Source organism: Psammomys obesus, unplaced genomic scaffold, assembly GCF_907164565.1.
Source record: "Psammomys obesus unplaced genomic scaffold, mPsaObe1.curated_primary_1811, whole genome shotgun sequence".
Taxonomy (NCBI): domain Eukaryota; kingdom Metazoa; phylum Chordata; class Mammalia; order Rodentia; family Muridae; genus Psammomys; species Psammomys obesus.
The window spans coordinates 2,554,658-2,572,669 of record NW_026587556.1 but is presented as its reverse complement, the minus strand read 5'-3'; the positions used below and the strand labels follow the sequence as shown (position 1 = coordinate 2,572,669).

The 18,012-nt window shown below is 42.1% G+C and overlaps 1 protein-coding gene across 1 annotated transcript in view; it reads left to right on the top strand.

Annotated features, from left to right (window-relative positions):
- Positions 1-18,012, top strand: part of Ryr2 (ryanodine receptor 2) — a 380,472-nt gene that overhangs the window by 192,812 nt on the left and 169,648 nt on the right. The window contains exons 28-35 of the mRNA XM_055603932.1: positions 431-605; positions 6,529-6,737; positions 7,906-8,252; positions 9,322-9,436; positions 11,153-11,313; positions 13,040-13,202; positions 13,548-13,634; positions 17,471-17,697. Coding sequence (XP_055459907.1) covers positions 431-605; positions 6,529-6,737; positions 7,906-8,252; positions 9,322-9,436; positions 11,153-11,313; positions 13,040-13,202; positions 13,548-13,634; positions 17,471-17,697 — 1,484 coding nt within the window. The remainder of the gene's footprint in view (positions 1-430; positions 606-6,528; positions 6,738-7,905; positions 8,253-9,321; positions 9,437-11,152; positions 11,314-13,039; positions 13,203-13,547; positions 13,635-17,470; positions 17,698-18,012) is intronic.

The window sequence follows — 18,012 nt, the reverse complement described above, 5'->3', positions numbered from 1 at the left end:
CTTTCTTTCTTTCTTTCTTTCTTTCTTTCTTTCTTTCTTTCTTTCTTCTTTCTTTCTTCTCTCTCTCTCTCTCTCCTTCCTTCCTTCCTTCTTTATTTCTTATGGTTGGCACCCAGCTTGACTCTCAGTTCTTAATTGTTTGTACGAGCGGGAGTGAACAAAAAAAAACCTATATCATGGGAAGCATTCACTGTAGTTTGCAAAAGTGAATTCTAAAAGCCATAGTACATATGTTTAGATCAAGTCTAAAAAGCATGAAATAGCTCCTGGTTTGTTCACAATCCCTCACCCTGTGTTCACCTTAGGGATTTAGACTCCTCAGACATTCCTCTATCGAAGAATGGCCCCAGACTAGTAGTTCTGACCAAGATTATCCTACTGCTGCTCATCTGTCTGCCTCTGTGACAAGGAAGTCTTCTCCCTTCCGCAGGCCCAGCGGTGGCACCAGGGCAATGAACACTATGGGCGCTCTTGGCAAGCAGGTGATGTCGTGGGCTGCATGGTTGACATGAACGAACACACCATCATGTTCACACTGAATGGCGAGATCCTGCTGGATGACTCAGGCTCTGAGCTGGCCTTCAAGGACTTTGATGTTGGTGATGGTAAGAGCCATGGTGTTCTCCTGTCATTCTTGTTTGTGGTACAATGAAGCTGTTTGTTCTCTGGGTTCATGATTGGGTCTGGTAGTAGTTTTAGGGTAAGTGGGCAGCTGTAAATTGTTGGGTGTCATGTGGCTGACCTGATCAGACATCCTAGAGATTATCTCAGCAGAAACGATATCCATCCTACCTAGGTAGAGTTTTGATGAGGTGGAGACAGCTATGCGTAAAACAAAGCAACTGGTGGCCACTCAGATGGCACCCCACAGCATTAACTTTTCACTTAGGGTGTCGCTGGTTTATCAGTGGTTTAGAGCGTTTTCTTGTTCATTAACTTCACAAATAAGGAATTAGAATCTGACATGGTTTAGGCCCCCTTTCTTTCAGAGTCTGGGGTGACAAAGATGACTAAAGCCAGGTCTTATTTTCATGTACATTGCAGTTTTCCAGGGAGGCTGACAACTTTTAATTTAATGACACTTCCATTCAGTTGGTAGATTATACCATCAAGAAATCAGTGTGCAAAACATTAAAAACAGAAATACCATGTGAACCAGACCTATATTGCTTTGGCGATCTGCCAGAGAATTCTTTGTCTTACCACAGAGATGATTGCTCAGACGTGTTCATTGCTGCTCTATTCACAATACCCAGGAAATGGAATCAGCCTACATGTCCATCAATTGATGAATGGGTAGTGAAAATATGGCATATATGTACAAGGAAATTTTATACCGATGTTAAAAAAAAAATGAATTCTGGACGAAAATGGGTAGAACTGAAAATTCACCCGGACACAGAAAGACAAATAACACACTTGTTCTTTCTCATATGTGGGCCCTGGTTTTTAATGTTTGTATGTGTGCATACACCAGGGCACAGGGTTGGGCAGGAGGATGTGTGTTGCAATGAACCCTAATTCAGTATTCGTACTAATTACTGCACGGCTCATGACATCCTCTTAATTGCTAGGCCCCAGAAGGTGATTTAATACGTTGGTTGTTATCTGACCAGGAAAAAAATGGGATTCATTTTAAGTAACATATAGGGAAACTGTCACAAATTATCAGCACACTGTCGGACACAAGGGAGCATTAGTGTTCCTTTTCTTTTAACCCCCAAATTCAAATTTATATGAAATAAAATTCGGCCCATTTAGTTGTATATAACCTTCCTGTCTGCATTTCAGGAAGGTTAAAAAATGAGGTATTTGCTAATCCTTAGGAAATGCTTATAGTCTTTTCTAGCTTCCTTTGGTGCCAGCCCCAGCATTAGTTTTTTTTTTTAATTTATTTTCTTTTTAATTTTTACTTTTTAAATAATAGTTAAAATTTGTTAACTTTGTATCCCTGCTGTATCCCACTCCCTCTTTCCCTCCCAATCCCACCCTCTCACCCTCATCTCTTCCCTGCCCCTTTCCAAGTCCACTGAGAGGGGAGAACCTCTTCCCCCTACACCTGATGCTGGTTTATCAGGTGTCTTCAGGACTGGCTGCAAAGTCCTCCTCTGTGGCCTAGCAAGTAGCAAGGCTGCTCCTGGGGGGGGGGAGTCAAAGAGCCCGCCATCATCGAGTTCATGTCAGAAACAGTCCCTGTTCCCCTTATTAGGGTCCCACTTGGATACTGAGCTACCAAGGGCCACATCTGAGCAATGGCTTTAGGTTGCATCCACACATGGTCCTTGGTTGGAGAAACAGTCTCATAAAAGACCCCTGTGCCCAGATATATTTGGTTCTTGTGGAACTCCTGTCCTCTCCAGGTCGTATTAAGTCCCCACCCCCCTTTTTTTGATTCCCTGCATTCTGCCGGAGGTTTGGTTATGACTGTACTCCTAGGTATAGCTTTCAGAGGCCCTCTGTGGTAGGTTCCTGTCCTGTTACTTGTTTGCTCCTACATCCAATGTCCATCCCATTTGTCTTTCTAAGCGAGGATTAATCATCTTACCCTGGGTCCTCTTTCTTGTTTATCTTCTTTAGGTGGATAGATTTCAGTATATTTATCCTATCTTATAGGTCTATATAGTGAGTATATACCATGTGTGTCTTTCTGCTTTTGAGATACCTCACTCAGGATGATCGTTTCTAGGTCCCACCATTTGCCTGCAAATTTCATGATTTCCTCATTTTTAATTGCTGAGTAATATTCCATTGTGTAAAGTATCACAATTTCTGTATCCATTCCTCAACTGAGGGGCATCTGGGTTGTTTCCAGGCTCTAGCTATTACGAATAAAGCTGCTACAAACATGGTTGAGCAAATGTCCTTATTGTGTACTTGAACCTCTTTTGGATATATGCCTAGGAGTGGTATGGCTGGATCTTGAGGTAGCACTATTCCTAATTATATGAGAAAGCGCCAGATTGATTTCCAAAGTGGTTGTATAAGTTTGCATTCCCACCAGCAGTGGAGGAGGGTTCCCCTTTCTCCACAACCTCTCCAGCATGTGTTGTCACTTGAGTTTTTGATCTTAGCCATTCTGGTGGGTGTCAGGTGAAATCTCAGGGTCGTTTTGACAGCATTAGGTTTTTATGGCTATGTTTTATCTCACATCACAGAGACTGCCAGCTTCTAGGCTGTACTTGTGTGCTCATTGCACAGGCTGTGTTGTGGTGCCAGAGGCTCGCCGCAGAGAAAGTAAAATCTTGTCAAAGCCATCTGTCTTATACCACAAGACACAACTTCAGAAACACTCTACCCAGCAGGGTATCAAAGCTGATGTTGAGACTCACAGCCAAACTTTGGGCAGAGTGCAGGGAATCTTATGAAAGAAGGGGGAGGTACAAAGACCTGGAGTACCGAAAGGAGAGCAATAGAATCAAAAAACCTGGGCACAGGGATCTTTTCTGAGACTGATACTCCAACCAAGGACCTCTGTTCCAAATACCTCATTCTTGGAAGGATGGTGTAATGTCTGGCTAACCTTTCTTCATATCTTTCGGGCCCTCAGTAGATGGTAAGCAGTTTGGGGCTGATATCTCTGCTATTCTTAGTTTGGGGCACATGGCAGCTGATATTTGTTAAGAAACATGTAGTTGAGGTTTCTTGATGAATATGAGCAGGATGTTCCACATATATCTCCCTCTTGCTTGGGGAGATAAGCAGGGTTCCTGGTGCAAGGTTCTGGTACTGGTCTTAGCACACACAGCCCTGAGCGTTAGGCTTGAAGAACATCATTCCTGGAAAGGATGTTGTCATGTACCGTATTAGTAAAGTGATGGGAACTGTTCCTTGTTTTCATAAAAGAATGCACATTGATTGGAAGAAATTTGTTGAGGACATAAGAAAATAGACACCAAGTATTGTCTTTCTATTTTAAATCTTTTGGATAAACATTCTGGTGTTTTTCTGCCTGGAAACAGAGTGTTTGTTTTATGAAATGCATGTATGTGACTGTTTTCCTATGTACAAATAAACCTTTGAAGAATGAATTTTCAAAATCTAGATATTTATTCCATCTGAGAGGCATATACATTATCAAAGCAATGTAGAATTGTGACTTGAGATTTACTGTCTTGTTAAATATGTAACTTTTTGTATGTATCACTGGTTAGCTTAATTTTTTTAAAATGTAAGTACCTTAAATGTACAACAAAAGTCGGAGAAGCAGAATTGACATCCAAAGGTCTACTGTGGAGATATTTGTGAGTCTCTAGTGTCTTATCAGCCCATAATTCTTCCATAAACACAGTGATCAGAAATAAATAGAAGCTTGGTGTCCAAGGAGCTGACTCTGTCTTACTGTCTCTTAAGTGGTGTCAGATGGAGAGTTACGCTTTCTAATCGGCACAAATGACTTTTAAGTGTCTTCCTTCTGTTCTATTTATCCTGTCCATCCCTTTGATTCCCTGAGGACCCTTATTTGCCACAGCTTTCCTGACTGCTGGAGCATGGCCTGTCAGGCACAGCTGCAGCTGATTCAAAGTTAACCACAAACTGATCATTAACACCCCTCAGTGCTCAGCTGGATGTATCCTTTCCCCCATCCTTGGTGGTAGCACCATTGCATAACCGTTCCTTTATATTTATACAAATGGAAAACATTGGACATTATTATTTTAAATTTTATTTGTGTGTTTGTTTATTGATTTTTTTTTGAGACATGGTTTCTCTGTGTATCTGTCTTGGCTGTCCAACAACTCTCTTTGTAGTCCAGGGTGGCCTTGAAGTCACAGAAATTTCAAGATCTTCCTCTGCCTCCTGAGTGCTAAGATTAAAGGCATGTTGCCACCACACTTGGCTTAAATTTATTTTATTATATTTTTTGGGTATATGTGTTTATGTTTGTGTGTGTGTGTGGAAAGAGTGTACCAATGCTCCCAGAGGCTAGAAGAGGGCATTGGGTTTCTGGAGCTGGAAATACAGACATGTGACTGCTATGAACTGGATTCAGGTCTTCTGGTAGAGCAGTGCCAGCTCTTAACACCTGAGTCATCTCTTCAGCACCTGGGGAATTATTGGCATGACCTTTACTGTCTACTGTCTTTTGGCACAGGGAATGTATTATCTAATATGGGGAATCCTTGATGTGACTTTTATTGACTTCTGATATGGAAGGATTATCTAATGCTTATACTGCTAGTGCCTCCAAAAAGTGAATCCGAGTGACAGAATTAATGGAACGTCATTTTCTGGTGGGATCTACTTGGACCCTCTTAGCTGTACTCTACATCAACAGGCTTTGTTTGAGTGCTGGCTGCCCAACATTAATGTGAAACATTATGGAGAGAAATGAGGAGTATAAAGAATACTTTCCTCTTTGGACGTGACATCCCTCATTTGTTGCAAAAAAAAAATAATAATTATAATAGCAAATAACATCTTCAACAATTGATTCCAAAGATCTCAAAGAAACAGTTAGTGGTATTAAGATAATTTTGTCTCTTGTCCATTAATGGAAAGATTAGCTGATTCTTCCTTTTGCCGAATTAGCTTATCAAGTATTTTATTAGTTTTGTCCCATTGGTCATTGCTATGTGTGTGACTGTGTATGTTTTTGTGATTTTTATATGTGTTCATATAACTTTGGCATATTATATCTGTACATGCATATATATGACTATGTATAATATATACATATATAGATGTATAGTATAAGTACAGGTATGTTTTATCATACAAATTTATATTTATTTTTTGCCTGCCTCGTCTTTAACTCCTGGGAGGAAAAAAAAACTCTTCAAATATCAGAGTAGCTATAAACAGTTTAAAATTGTTGTTTATTCGCATTGTGTGTGTGTAAGTGCTCTGCCTGCATGTATGTCTGTGTACCACGTGTACCCATTGCTCAAGGAGTCCAGAATCAGGTGCTGCATCCCCTAGAACTGAATTACAGATGGTTGTGATCTTCCGTGTGGGTGTTAGGCGCTGTACCCAGGTCCTCGTAAGAGCAGTACATGCTCTTAACTTCTGAGGCATCTCTCCAGCCCTAGAAACCTTTTAAAATGTTTACCTACAGCCATTTTCTCCTTGATAACACAGATGAAAAAAGCCAATAGCATTGACTGTGTGTGGTGTTTTGCCACACTGAGCCCTTTGGCTAGTTGAAGAGCAAAGCAAAGGGAGCTGCACTCCCCTTAGTCCTCGGTCCTTCCTCACTTTCATTTGTGACAATGGGATGGGCACTTGTTGATTGTGGAGGCTGTGGGGAGGGGGTCCACATTAGAATGGACACTCCAAGGTTCCTGGAGGACCAAGTGTAGTTTTATAGGTCAAGTAGAGGGATGGACTTCTTAGGAAGTCCATAGTTGGCAAATCACAATGTCAGGACTTCTATTTTTCAAAATCTCAGTAGCTTCTTCATTGTACTCTATGCTCTTTGTAGGTTGATGGATTTCTCAAGGCTAGGACTTGGGAAGCAATCTGCTTCTTATGCCATGCTTAGAGAATCTCATACTAACTACTTAAGGTTGTTATTTGTTTTTCTTCCAGGATTCATCCCTGTGTGTAGTCTCGGGGTGGCACAAGTAGGCAGGATGAACTTTGGAAAGGATGTCAGCACCTTGAAATATTTTACCATCTGTGGCTTACAAGAAGGTTATGAGCCATTTGCTGTTAATACAAATAGGGACATCACCATGTGGCTGAGCAAGCGGCTTCCTCAGTTCCTCCAGGTCCCATCAAACCATGAACACATCGAGGTTTGCCTTTCCTTTAATAATCAGACCTTTTTTTCAAAACTAGAAGTAGATTATTTCTATGTATGAGAACTTGTATGTGGACAGTGATTGTTACGTCACTAAAATGCCTGCTGGTATGTATTACATAGTAATGGGACCTAAGCAAAGGATTAACCTCTCCTCAGTCACTTTACCCAGTAGCTGATTAGGCTGATAGAGGATATAATTTTATGCAAGACAATGTTGGGGTAGATCTTGATGTATACAGCTGTGACATGAACTATTCAGCCTGTCTTTAGAGTTAGGGCAGGACTTGATCATTATAGTTATCCTTAGGTATTCACAGGGGATTGGTTGTATGTTTCCGTTGGGTACCAGCATCTTCAGATGCCCAAGTTCCTCAAACGGAATGATAGTATTCCCACAGAATCCCTACAAATCATCCTATGCAATGCCAGAAGCCTCTACATTACTTATACAACACAATGTGAATGCTATATAAATACTTGTATTATATTGCTAATGGCAAGACACATTCAGCACAAAGGTAGCTTTCCTCAAATATTCTGCATGGGCCTTCAAGTGAATCATGGACATGAAACCCGTGGGAAGACAGGTTTGACTGTGTAGCCATAACACAGTGCTCTAGTTTCATCATCTCCTACAAAATGCGGCTTGGGGTAGATCACCTTCAGAGACTGTCTACAGGAAACGCATTGCTTGTTGTTAAGACAGGAAATTGACAGTGCTGATTAGAATGAGAATTACAGTATCTTAGCTTTGTTTCTCATTGCAATAATAAAATTACCCTGACAAAAAGAACTTAGGGAAGAAAAGGTTTACCTTAGCTCACAGCTCCAGTTTTCAGGTGCCGTGTTCCAGTTCATCACAGAGGGAGAGTCCCAACAGTGGGAGTTTGAGGGAGTTGGTTATGTCACACCCATAGTTAGGACGAAAGAGCAGTGGTTGCACGCATCCATTTGCTTACCTCACTTTCTCCACTCTTAGACAACCCAGGGTTCCCAGTCTAAGAGATAGTGTCACCCCCAGCAGGCACATCTTCCCAACTCAATTAACCTGGTGAAGACCGCCCCTCCAGGCCAATATAATCTAGATAATTGTTTTTCCCTAGTGATTCCACATTGTGTCAAGTTGACAGTTAAAACTAACTGGCTTCTTTGTCTGCTAGGTGACCAGAATAGATGGCACCATAGACAGTTCCCCGTGTCTGAAGGTCACTCAGAAGTCCTTTGGTTCTCAGAACAGCAACACGGACATCATGTTTTACCGCCTGAGCATGCCCATTGAGTGCGCCGAGGTCTTCTCCAGGACGGGAGGGCTCCCTGGTGCCGGCCTATACGGGCCCAAGAACGACCTAGAGGACTACGATGTGGACTCTGACTTTGAGGTTCTGATGAAGACAGCTCACGGTCATCTGGTGCCTGACCGCATCGACAAGGACAAGGAAACCCCCAAGCCAGAGTTCAATAACCACAAAGATTATGCTCAGGAAAAGCCCTCACGCCTAAAGCAAAGGTGATCGGCAGAGACGGGGTGATGGCTGGTCTGGGCTTATGGTTCTGTTTGTGTTTACACACTTGTGTGTGGACCCACTTGCATTTGAGTGTGTATGTGTGTGTGTGTGTGTGTGTGTGTGTTTAGGCCAGAGGTGGGTACCAGATTGATTACTCTTCTCACTATCACCCTTATTTGTGGAGGCAAGGCCTCTCAGGGAACCTGGAGCTTGCCAATTCTGCTAGGTTGGCTGTCCAGTGAGCTCCGGGAATCTACCTGTCTCTGCCTCTCCAGTTCTAAGACTCCAGGCATGTACTTCTGCACCTGGCTGTTTAAATAGGTGCTGATGACACGAACTGGGGTCCTCATGTTTTTATTGCAGTTTACCTACTGAGATGCCACTCCAGCCTTTGGCTTGGATGTTTTGAGACAGACCCTCACCCTGTATGCCAGGCTGGCCTGGAACTCATACTAATTTGTTTTAGCCTTCCATGTCCCCACATTTCAGCTAGAGTATGCTTTAAAGTAATATGGTTATCAAGTGGCCCAATCTGTAGAGATAATGATCTTTAGTATATTTTTGTTGCCATCCATCCATCCATCCATCCATCCATCCATCCATCCATCCATCCATCCATCCATCCATCCACCTGTCCACCCACCCATCCACCCACCCACAGAAGATTTTTACAGAGGAACATAACACAACTTGTGTTTTTCTAGCTTGTAAGCACCCAAATGTCACCTCTTCAGAGTTATCTATATTTACATCCTTGGTTGAGACCTAAAGAGTGTTCCCTCTAAATACAATTTTCTGTGGTCAGAGACAGAGATCAGTGTTTCTCAAATGCAGTCTTACTGCGGCTCTGTTTGGACCATCTTTTATTATAGGGATTGGAGCGCCCTGAGCCATTCTCTTCACGTATGCCTTCTAGATGTCAGAGCGCTTCCTTCCCCAAGTTGTGAGCACCATTGCTAGAGGTTCCACGGAAAGAAAGCTGCCCCTTTGGAGACTCTTTGGCTAATGATGTCATGTGTGAAATGGGTGGAGTGTGTTGCCGTTGCTCATTGCTCCTCTCACATGTTACAGATTCTTACTTAGAAGGACAAAGCCAGATTACAGCACAAGCCATTCTGCAAGACTCACGGAAGATGTCCTTGCTGATGACCGGGATGACTATGAGTACCTGATGCAGACATCCACGGTATGTGTCAGAGGCACGTAATGTACTTTCCAAATGCTCTGCTTTGATACAGTGTTATTGGCAGTGTTCTTTCTGCTTATTTTTCTGTTTATTTTACTTTATGGTAGTCAGGTCTCCTATAGCCCAAGCTGGCTTTGAACTTGCTTTGTAGCTGAAGATGACTTTGAACTCCTGATCCTCCTGCCTCTGCCGCCTAAGTGCTAGGATTATAGCCATGTGCTACCACACCCGGGTTATGTGGTACTGGGGATGGGATCCAGGGTTTCCTGCAAGATAGATAAACACTCTACCAACTGTCCCCAGCCTTTGTTCTGTTTTTTTGAGACAATATCTCCCTATGTAGTCAAACTGACCTTGAACGAATGATTATTTTACCTCTGCCTCTGTAGTACAGGTATTACAGGCTGTGCCACCATAGTCCGCTGAATAACATTTTGAAAATAAGTATTTGCTTTTATTTTTAGGCATATTTGGGGGGATAGAAATTTTGAAGCAAAGCTTGTATTGTGATATCTGTTAAGAAATGAGAATTATTTTAAGTGACTGTCCTTATATCTATCACACAGACTTTGATATCCTGTTTCTTAATGAAATTTGACAATTTCGCTGGACTTTTCAAAGTCGATAGAGTTTAGTTTGTCTCAACAAACTGTCGAGAGAAGGTCATTTATTATACTTTGCAGGGAGCCCAACTTTTGTTCTCTGCCATTTTAAATTTTCAAAACTATGTATCTAGAATGCCAAATTGGAGAAATTATAGTTGCATCTGTTGTAGAGTGCTTCTGTGTTTAAATTTTTTTGTTTTCATTTTATGTGTATAAATGTTTACCTGTATGTATGTGTGTGCATGATCTGCATGCAGCAACAGGGGACACACATCAGAAGAGGGGCATTGGGTCTCTTGGTACTGAGTTATTGGCGGTTGTAACCTACCACAAGTGCTATGAACTGAACCCAAGACCTCTTCAAGACTGGCACATGCTCTTAACTGCTGAGCTGTCTTTCTAGCCCCTGAGGGCTTCTATGTTTGAGTTTGAAATTCATGCGTTAGAGTCAAACCAGTGACTTCAAATTTTGAAATGTTACTTATAAGAGAAAGGAGAATCCACACATCTGCAGAGGCCCATGACCGAATGAAACTCTGAAGTGTTCTCAGACATTTGAAGAATTGAAAATGTACATATATATATATATATATATATATATATATATATATATATATATATATATATATATATATATATATATATACACATACCTGCATATATGTATTCCTGTGTACATGTGCACACACATACCTAGGAACGTACAAGCCTCTCATTTGTCATGTTGTCATAGATAATATTAATTTGTGTGTGTGTTTGAGAGAGAGGAGGGAGAGACAGAGAAAGAGGCAGAGAGACCAAGAGAGAGAGGAGAAGGCTGTGTATAGGCAGATGTCCATGGAGTCCAGAAGAAGGCATGAAATCCCTCAGAGCTGCAGTGATGGACAGTTGTAAGCCATCCAATATGGGTTCTTGGTCCTCTGGAAGAGGAGAAAAATACTCATAACCACTTAATCTTAATCCCTTTTGCCTCCTACCCCCTTTGCCTGTACCATTCTAATTCAGCCAAGTGGTCTTAAATAAAGAAGTGTACTCTTTGGCAATCCAGAGGCTCAGATGTCACCCACATTTTGTTTTGTCTTGCTCTCACTTGGTTCCTCTGTCTCCACAGTACTATTACTCAGTGAGGATTTTTCCTGGACAAGAGCCTGCTAATGTCTGGGTGGGCTGGATTACATCTGACTTCCACCAGTACGACACAGGCTTCGATTTGGACAGAGTACGCACAGTGACTGTCACTCTAGGAGATGAAAAAGGAAAAGTGCATGAGAGGTTGGTTCTTACAGGGTTTTACACAGAATAATGTCTGGAAAAAAATATCAATAGGCCCAGATATTCTTGTTTCTTAGATTTTGTGCTCAGGATATTTCCGACTGTAGGAGGATGTAATTAAATCATTGATGTCAATGTCCTCTTTTCTTATTCATACAAACCAGCAAGTAATCTAAATATATTAAGGGCAAAAGTCATATAATAAAAATACAACATCCTTTGGGGTAAGAATCATAGGTTCTTCAGGTTATACAACTAAGGATTTGGGTTGCCAATACTTGGCCTTTGTATTATGAATGAGAAATGGGTGAGTTGAGGTGGCGTGCCTATGGTCCGATAAACCTCTTGGGGACTGGCTGTGTGGTGGGGAGGAGAGTTCGCAGACAGAGTGGGCTGGTAGCTTAGAGTTAGACCAGGGACACATCTTTGAACTCCGACTGAGGACCAGTGGATTCTTTCCTCAGCTTTGCCCTTGACTCGCTGTGTGGCCTCGGGTAAGTCAGTTACACTTTCTGTACCATCCTTTCTCATTTGTAAAACACTGAACTCAAACCAAAACCTTCAAAAAAGTGAAGAAGGCCATCTTCCTTGCAGAATAAGACAAGAGAAGATCCTCCCATTTGCTTCTACCCTGTGCGCCCATGCGATCCTCTCTGATCTGCTATGACAGGTCTCAGAGTCTTCCATAGTGTTGCTTTTCTTCTTCAGCTGAGCCATCCTTTTTGGTGACCTGGGAAATGCGCTGTCCCTCCCTCAGCACCGCAGACAGATGAGGGCTTTTGCAAAAGCCTTAAAGAGTCTTTGATAGCAGCATGGGATCCCAAATGGCATGTATTTAATTTTCAAAGAGGGCAACAATATAAGGAAAACACTGATTCATATGAGAATGCTCTAACAGGTTACTAGAGTTGGAAACAGAGGATGAGGGAGAATCACTGAATACCGGGTGCCTGGCGCAAAGAAATGCAACTTGCATTTGGACAATCCGAAAAGGACTTTATTTCAGCCTTTTTGTTTTTGTCCCCCCTCCTGCCTGCCTCTGGCCTTTCCTTGCTGTTCTTGTGATGTGTTGGCTGTAGTGCAAACAAAGAGAATGGAGTAGAACCTTCCAATGAAGGCTCTGCTGAAGGTGGAGTCAGGCAGAGTTTATCGTCAGCATTGCTGTGTGCACTATCTAGTTAACTGTTCTCTGTAGCCCTGCCAGAAATTATCCATAAAGGCACACCATTTCAATCAGATGTATTATTGCATTCATGGCTGATATAGGATTTGCCTGGTTTAGAATGAATTCTTTTTCAGTTTTAGGACAAGTAGTGGCGTTTGGGGGGGTAAAAATCAAATTTGGATGATTACTCTTTTAGTTAAACTTTTTTGAACCAGAAAAAAAAAAAAAAAAAAAGGTCCAGCTTCGTTTAAGTTGTTTTGTTTTGTCTTGCAGAGGAAGTACAGATCAGTTCTTATTTGGTGCCAAGCTCGTTGGCCTGTCATTAGGTGTAAAGTTTAGATATGTGACAAACTTGATGCAGACTGTCCCCTGAAGTCAATGAAGCACTGCTCAGAATCACAGACCCGGGCCCATTTTGCATCTCTCCCATTACAGCATGAGCTTGTTGCTTGCACAGCATAACTTAGGCTTAGTTTTCAAGATACACTTGCTTTCTCTCATACCCGTGTTTGTACAAGGGTACCAATGTGGATTGTTTTATTTTTTTTCTCTTTCATTCAGCATCAAACGCAGCAGCTGCTATATGGTGTGTGCAGGAGAAAGCATGAGCCCGGGACAAGGACGGAACAACAGCAATGGTCTGGAGATCGGCTGTGTCGTGGATGCCGCCAGCGGGCTTCTCACGTTCATTGCCAATGGCAAGGAGCTAAGCACTTACTATCAGGTATGTGGTCAGAGATGCCCTGGGGCTTTTGCTCCTGCTGCAGGGAAACATTTTCTAAGATGAAAAACTCCAAAAGTGGGAGAGAAGGAAAGCAGAAACGAGTTTACTACATGTGCAATTTCCTGTTGAGTGTTTTCAGAACCACAAACCTTTCCAAGTTAAAGTTAACAGCATTTCCCTCCAAAGCTGTTGTGAATCCTGCAGTTACTGACAGGTTATTCACAAGATGGAAGGGAACGCCTTTAGTCTTCTTCTGAACGCGCCTCTTGGTTGTTGTAGAGGAAATGCTTTTTTTCTTTGTCTCCTTTCTTTACCAATAGTCACACACTCACTTGTTTTTTTAAGGTGGAGCCAAGCACAAAGTTATTTCCTGCAGTTTTCGCACAAGCTACGAGTCCCAATGTTTTCCAGTTTGAGTTGGGCAGAATAAAGGTAAGAAAGACTGTTTTAGCTGTCTCTTGTTGCTATAATAAAACACTGTGACCAAGAGCAGCATGAAGACGAAAGGATTCATCTCAGTTTATACTTCCAGAGAAGAGTCCATTACTGAGCAAAGTCAGGGGAGGAATTCCACTGAGGAATTCTGCTTACCGACTCCCTCTCTGGTTTGTTCAGATAGCTTTCTTAGACGGGCCTAGTGCTGCTACCACCCACAGTAGGGGTGCAGGCTCTCCTGCACCAGATGAGCCTGTTACAGAGACGATTATTCATATATGTACATATATACGTTTATATGTACACACACACACATATAAGAGTGCTTTGGCTTCATGTGTGTATGTGTAATACTTGCATGTACCTGGTGCCCATGGAGGCCAGAAGAAGGTATCAGATCCTCTGACACTAGAGTTACAGATGGTTGTGAGCTACTATGCCAATACTGGGAACTAAGACCAGGTTCTCTGAAACAAACCCAAGTGCTTTGACTACTGGTATCACTCCTGGCCTGGTGTCAGTAGCTTCAGCTGAGGTTCCCTTTTCTCAAATGACTTTAGGTTGTATCAGGATGCTAATAAGAACTAACCAAGAGGGACTCCTTCATAGGATTGCATCCTATTATTTTCCGTGAGTGTCTAGCATGTACTTTTCAAAATGGATGCAGTATTGTATTATCACCAATATAGATATTCTTTAGGGGAAAAAAGCCATATTTGAAAACCTCTTTCAGGTCGCTTGGTCACATAATTCAAGAGTTTCTTTTTTTGAATATCTTGTTCAATAAAACAAAGCTTATAGAGAAAAAAAAATTACCTCACCAAATTGCACACAATAAAGGAAGCATTGACGTGGTAACCAGATGTCAATCCTTGAACCCGTGCTCTACAGAGAGCATGAACTGTGGGGTTCTCTGGAAACATAAATGGAAGAAAAGTGAATAGGCACTGGGTGGAGGGGGTGGAGAATGTATTCGGGTTGATTGCTTTCCTATTAACCAGTGCGCTCATGCTGCATTTACTAGGAGAAGGTCCTCCTAACAGAAAGAAAGAGAAAACGGAAGTTTGAAGAGTGAAGGTGATGGGGATTAGGTGGTTCATTCTGGGTGCACTCAAGGAATGCTGCTGGGGCCTGGGTAGAGGGTGAGAAGTTCAGATTAAGAGGTACATGGCACGTGATATGATGAAAATATATTATGTAGAGGGGTTTACTGACGTGTGAAGAGGGGTCTTGAGTGCAGTGAGATTTGTCTTGGAATAGCGTACTAATAGAAGCATGGAGATGCAGAATGAGAACAGGCATTGATAAGTGCATACAGCTGATCTGATACTGTCTACATGGGAACTGTGATAAGGTCCTTGAGAATCCTAATGGAGAGGAACTGAAGGATTCACACTGCTTCCTGGGAGAAGGCAATAGGACTTGACAACAAATTGGTTTAACAAGATTAGTTAATTGGATTTTGGCAGTGGAAGCAAGGCTGTTATTTAAAGTTTATTCCAGTCTGGGTGGTTTGGGAATGTTCATGCCACAGGTAGATGAGCTTTTGAAACTGAGAAAAGAAATTGGATTTCATCTTGTGTCTGTAAAGTTGGGGTACCAGGCACACTCTAGGTGGATGTGGTTAATTAAATTTTCTGCTGAGCCAGTTACCTGTAGCTTGCTTAGCAGTTTGTTAAACTACACAAGCACAGAAGTGTAAAATGTGGTTCTCAGTTCCTGCTGAGTGGAGTGAAAACAGCATAAATAAGAATCTTACCACCCTTAATGATTAATATTTTCTCAATAAAATTACATATGTATAATGCATGTATTTGCATGTACATGTCTATAATTGGAGATAGGGATAGGGAAAGATAATGAGGGAAGACAGAGGGACAGACTGAAATACATGCTGTGCTGAAAATTAAGAATTTTAGTGATCCAGCGATTAGGTGTGATTCGACTTTGAGAGTTAATGGGGGAAAAAGCTAATATGGAGAGGGAAAGATGGAGGGATGGAGCTGATTATATCAGCTAAGGAAGTGGTCTCTGTTGAGAATAACCACCAGGAACGTAGGAGAACTGAGGAGGTATGTTACAGAGGCCACTGCGTGTGGAGAATCTGAATGGGCAGTGGTCACAGACCAAAGATGACACAAAATGACCAATGCAACATGAACTGAGAAAGCATGCAGATGTGTTTGCTGGGAAGATTTTTGGTGAAGGGACCAGGAGAATTTCTACTAAATGATAGGAGATGCTATATAATGGTGAATTCAAGTAGTGAATGGAGTGGAGTGGGAAGAGAGGTGTGGATGGAGGTCAGGAGTTCTCCTTCCCTCTTACCCCAGCTTTGTGAGTTCTCAGGGAATGACTCCAGGAGCCTCCCAGTGAGGTTTCCTTTATCCTTGCTCTTGGATTTATCACACTACAAACGGAGTGATCCCCAGTGCTTTAAATCAGGAGTCAGGTCTTAGCATCCCATTGCTTAGGGCACTGTGTTTCCCCAGGGGTGAAATCAGGTGCCTTATAATGGCCTTCCATCTCTAAAACCAGACTCTTTCCCTTCTGTGGCCTCTCTCCCATCTCCCATTCTGCCCTTCCTCTCTCCTCTGCTCCTGCTCCTCTCTCCTGGCTCTGTCTTGGGATTCCTCTGTAGCCTTCCCTCCTGCTTTTCATTACATATCCAACAAGAAAAACGGAAGCTGTAAGAGAATAAGGATTTTGTTTGGTTTGTTCCTTAACATATTCTTAGCATCTAAAACAGTGCCAGAGCTCTTTAGTAAATGTGTTTTTCTAGTCATGAGAGGGAATAAGAAATAAGAAAATGAGCTGCCTATAGAAAGCAGCCAGGGCTCTCCAAAGGAAAAGAAAGGCTGATGTTGGGGCAGAGATGTCAAAGATGATGTTTATATAGGCTCCCATTGGAGGCAAACAGGAAGGGTGTTAGCATCATACATGATCAAATACTTCTGAGCAAAGCAGAGACCTTTCCTTCTGAAACTAGAGGAATTAACTGGATAAAACAGCCCATTCCAGTTGAGGAAAAATAAACTGTGCTGTTTAAAGTCAAGTTCTTGGCTTTCTTTCTTTCTTTCTTTCTTTCTTTCTTTCTTTCTTTCTTTCTTTCTTTCTCTCTTTCTCTCTTTCTCTCTCTCTCTTCTTTCTTTCATAGAAAGATTAATTTATTTAAAATTACTTAAAAAGCAGAATGAGGATTTGACAGTCTACATTAAAAATATATATAATTTCTAATACTGATGTGGGCAAGTTTATATCAATATTATATATAATAATACCAAATAGGAAACAGCTTACGTGTTCAACAAGAGTAGCATAAAAAATGATCATAAGCTTTTTTATGCAATGGAATATCACATAGGAATAAGAATATTAAAGTTAACAATTTTGGCTTTAATGGGTGATAGATGGGTTTATCCACTCAGCGATCTCTGTATACTGCAGGCTAGATAGAGTGGGATGACAGAGAGTGGATGATGAGAAAGAGAGCTTAGTGGAATCTCCTCTTGTCAAAATGTTTGGTACACAAAAGGCTTGCCAGTTTCCTCTGGGCCTAGCCCTGTGAAGCAGCATGATGGAGGAAGGGTCATATTTGGTCATACTTGCATGGCATACATGGGGAAGGCACATCCCCTCACTGGTTCCCCTGTCCCAAAATCCTGAAATTTCAGCTGTTTTCTCACCATGTTTTCCTCCATTTGTCCTTTTAGGAAATTTAAAACCAGTTCTCTATTATCTGCCCAATCTTAACTCACTGAGCATCTTATTTACACCAGCTTTCCTATGCAGAATAACACCCTTCCTTCCCCATCTGTCTTCCCATGCTCTAGAATGTGATGCCTCTCTCAGCCGGATTGTTTAAAAGCGAGCACAAAAACCCGGTGCCTCAGTGTCCTCCACGTCTGCACGTGCAGTTCCTCTCACATGTCCTGTGGAGCCGGATGCCCAACCAGTTCTTGAAGGTGGATGTGTCTCGAATCAGTGAACGCCAAGGCTGGCTGGTACAGTGTCTCGATCCTCTGCAGTTCATGTCCCTCCACATCCCAGAGGAGAACAGGTAAGCCTCAGGCACGCATCACTGATGTGCCATTTGGAATTAGACTGTCCATTCGGCGTGGGTTGGGGAAATAAAATGAGCTTCCAAAGAACAGTCTGGGGCAGGAGAAGGTAAAATGTGAGGACTCGGGTTGGAGCTCCAGAACCCAGATGCAAAAAGCCTGGCATGGAATCCCAGTGCAGGAGGGGGATCTCTGGGGACCACTGGGCAGTCAGCCTAGACTCAAACAAATGAACAACAACAACAAGAACAGAAAAAAAAGAAAGAGAGAAAGAAAGAAAGAAAGAAAGAAAGAAAGAAAGAAAGAAAGAAAGA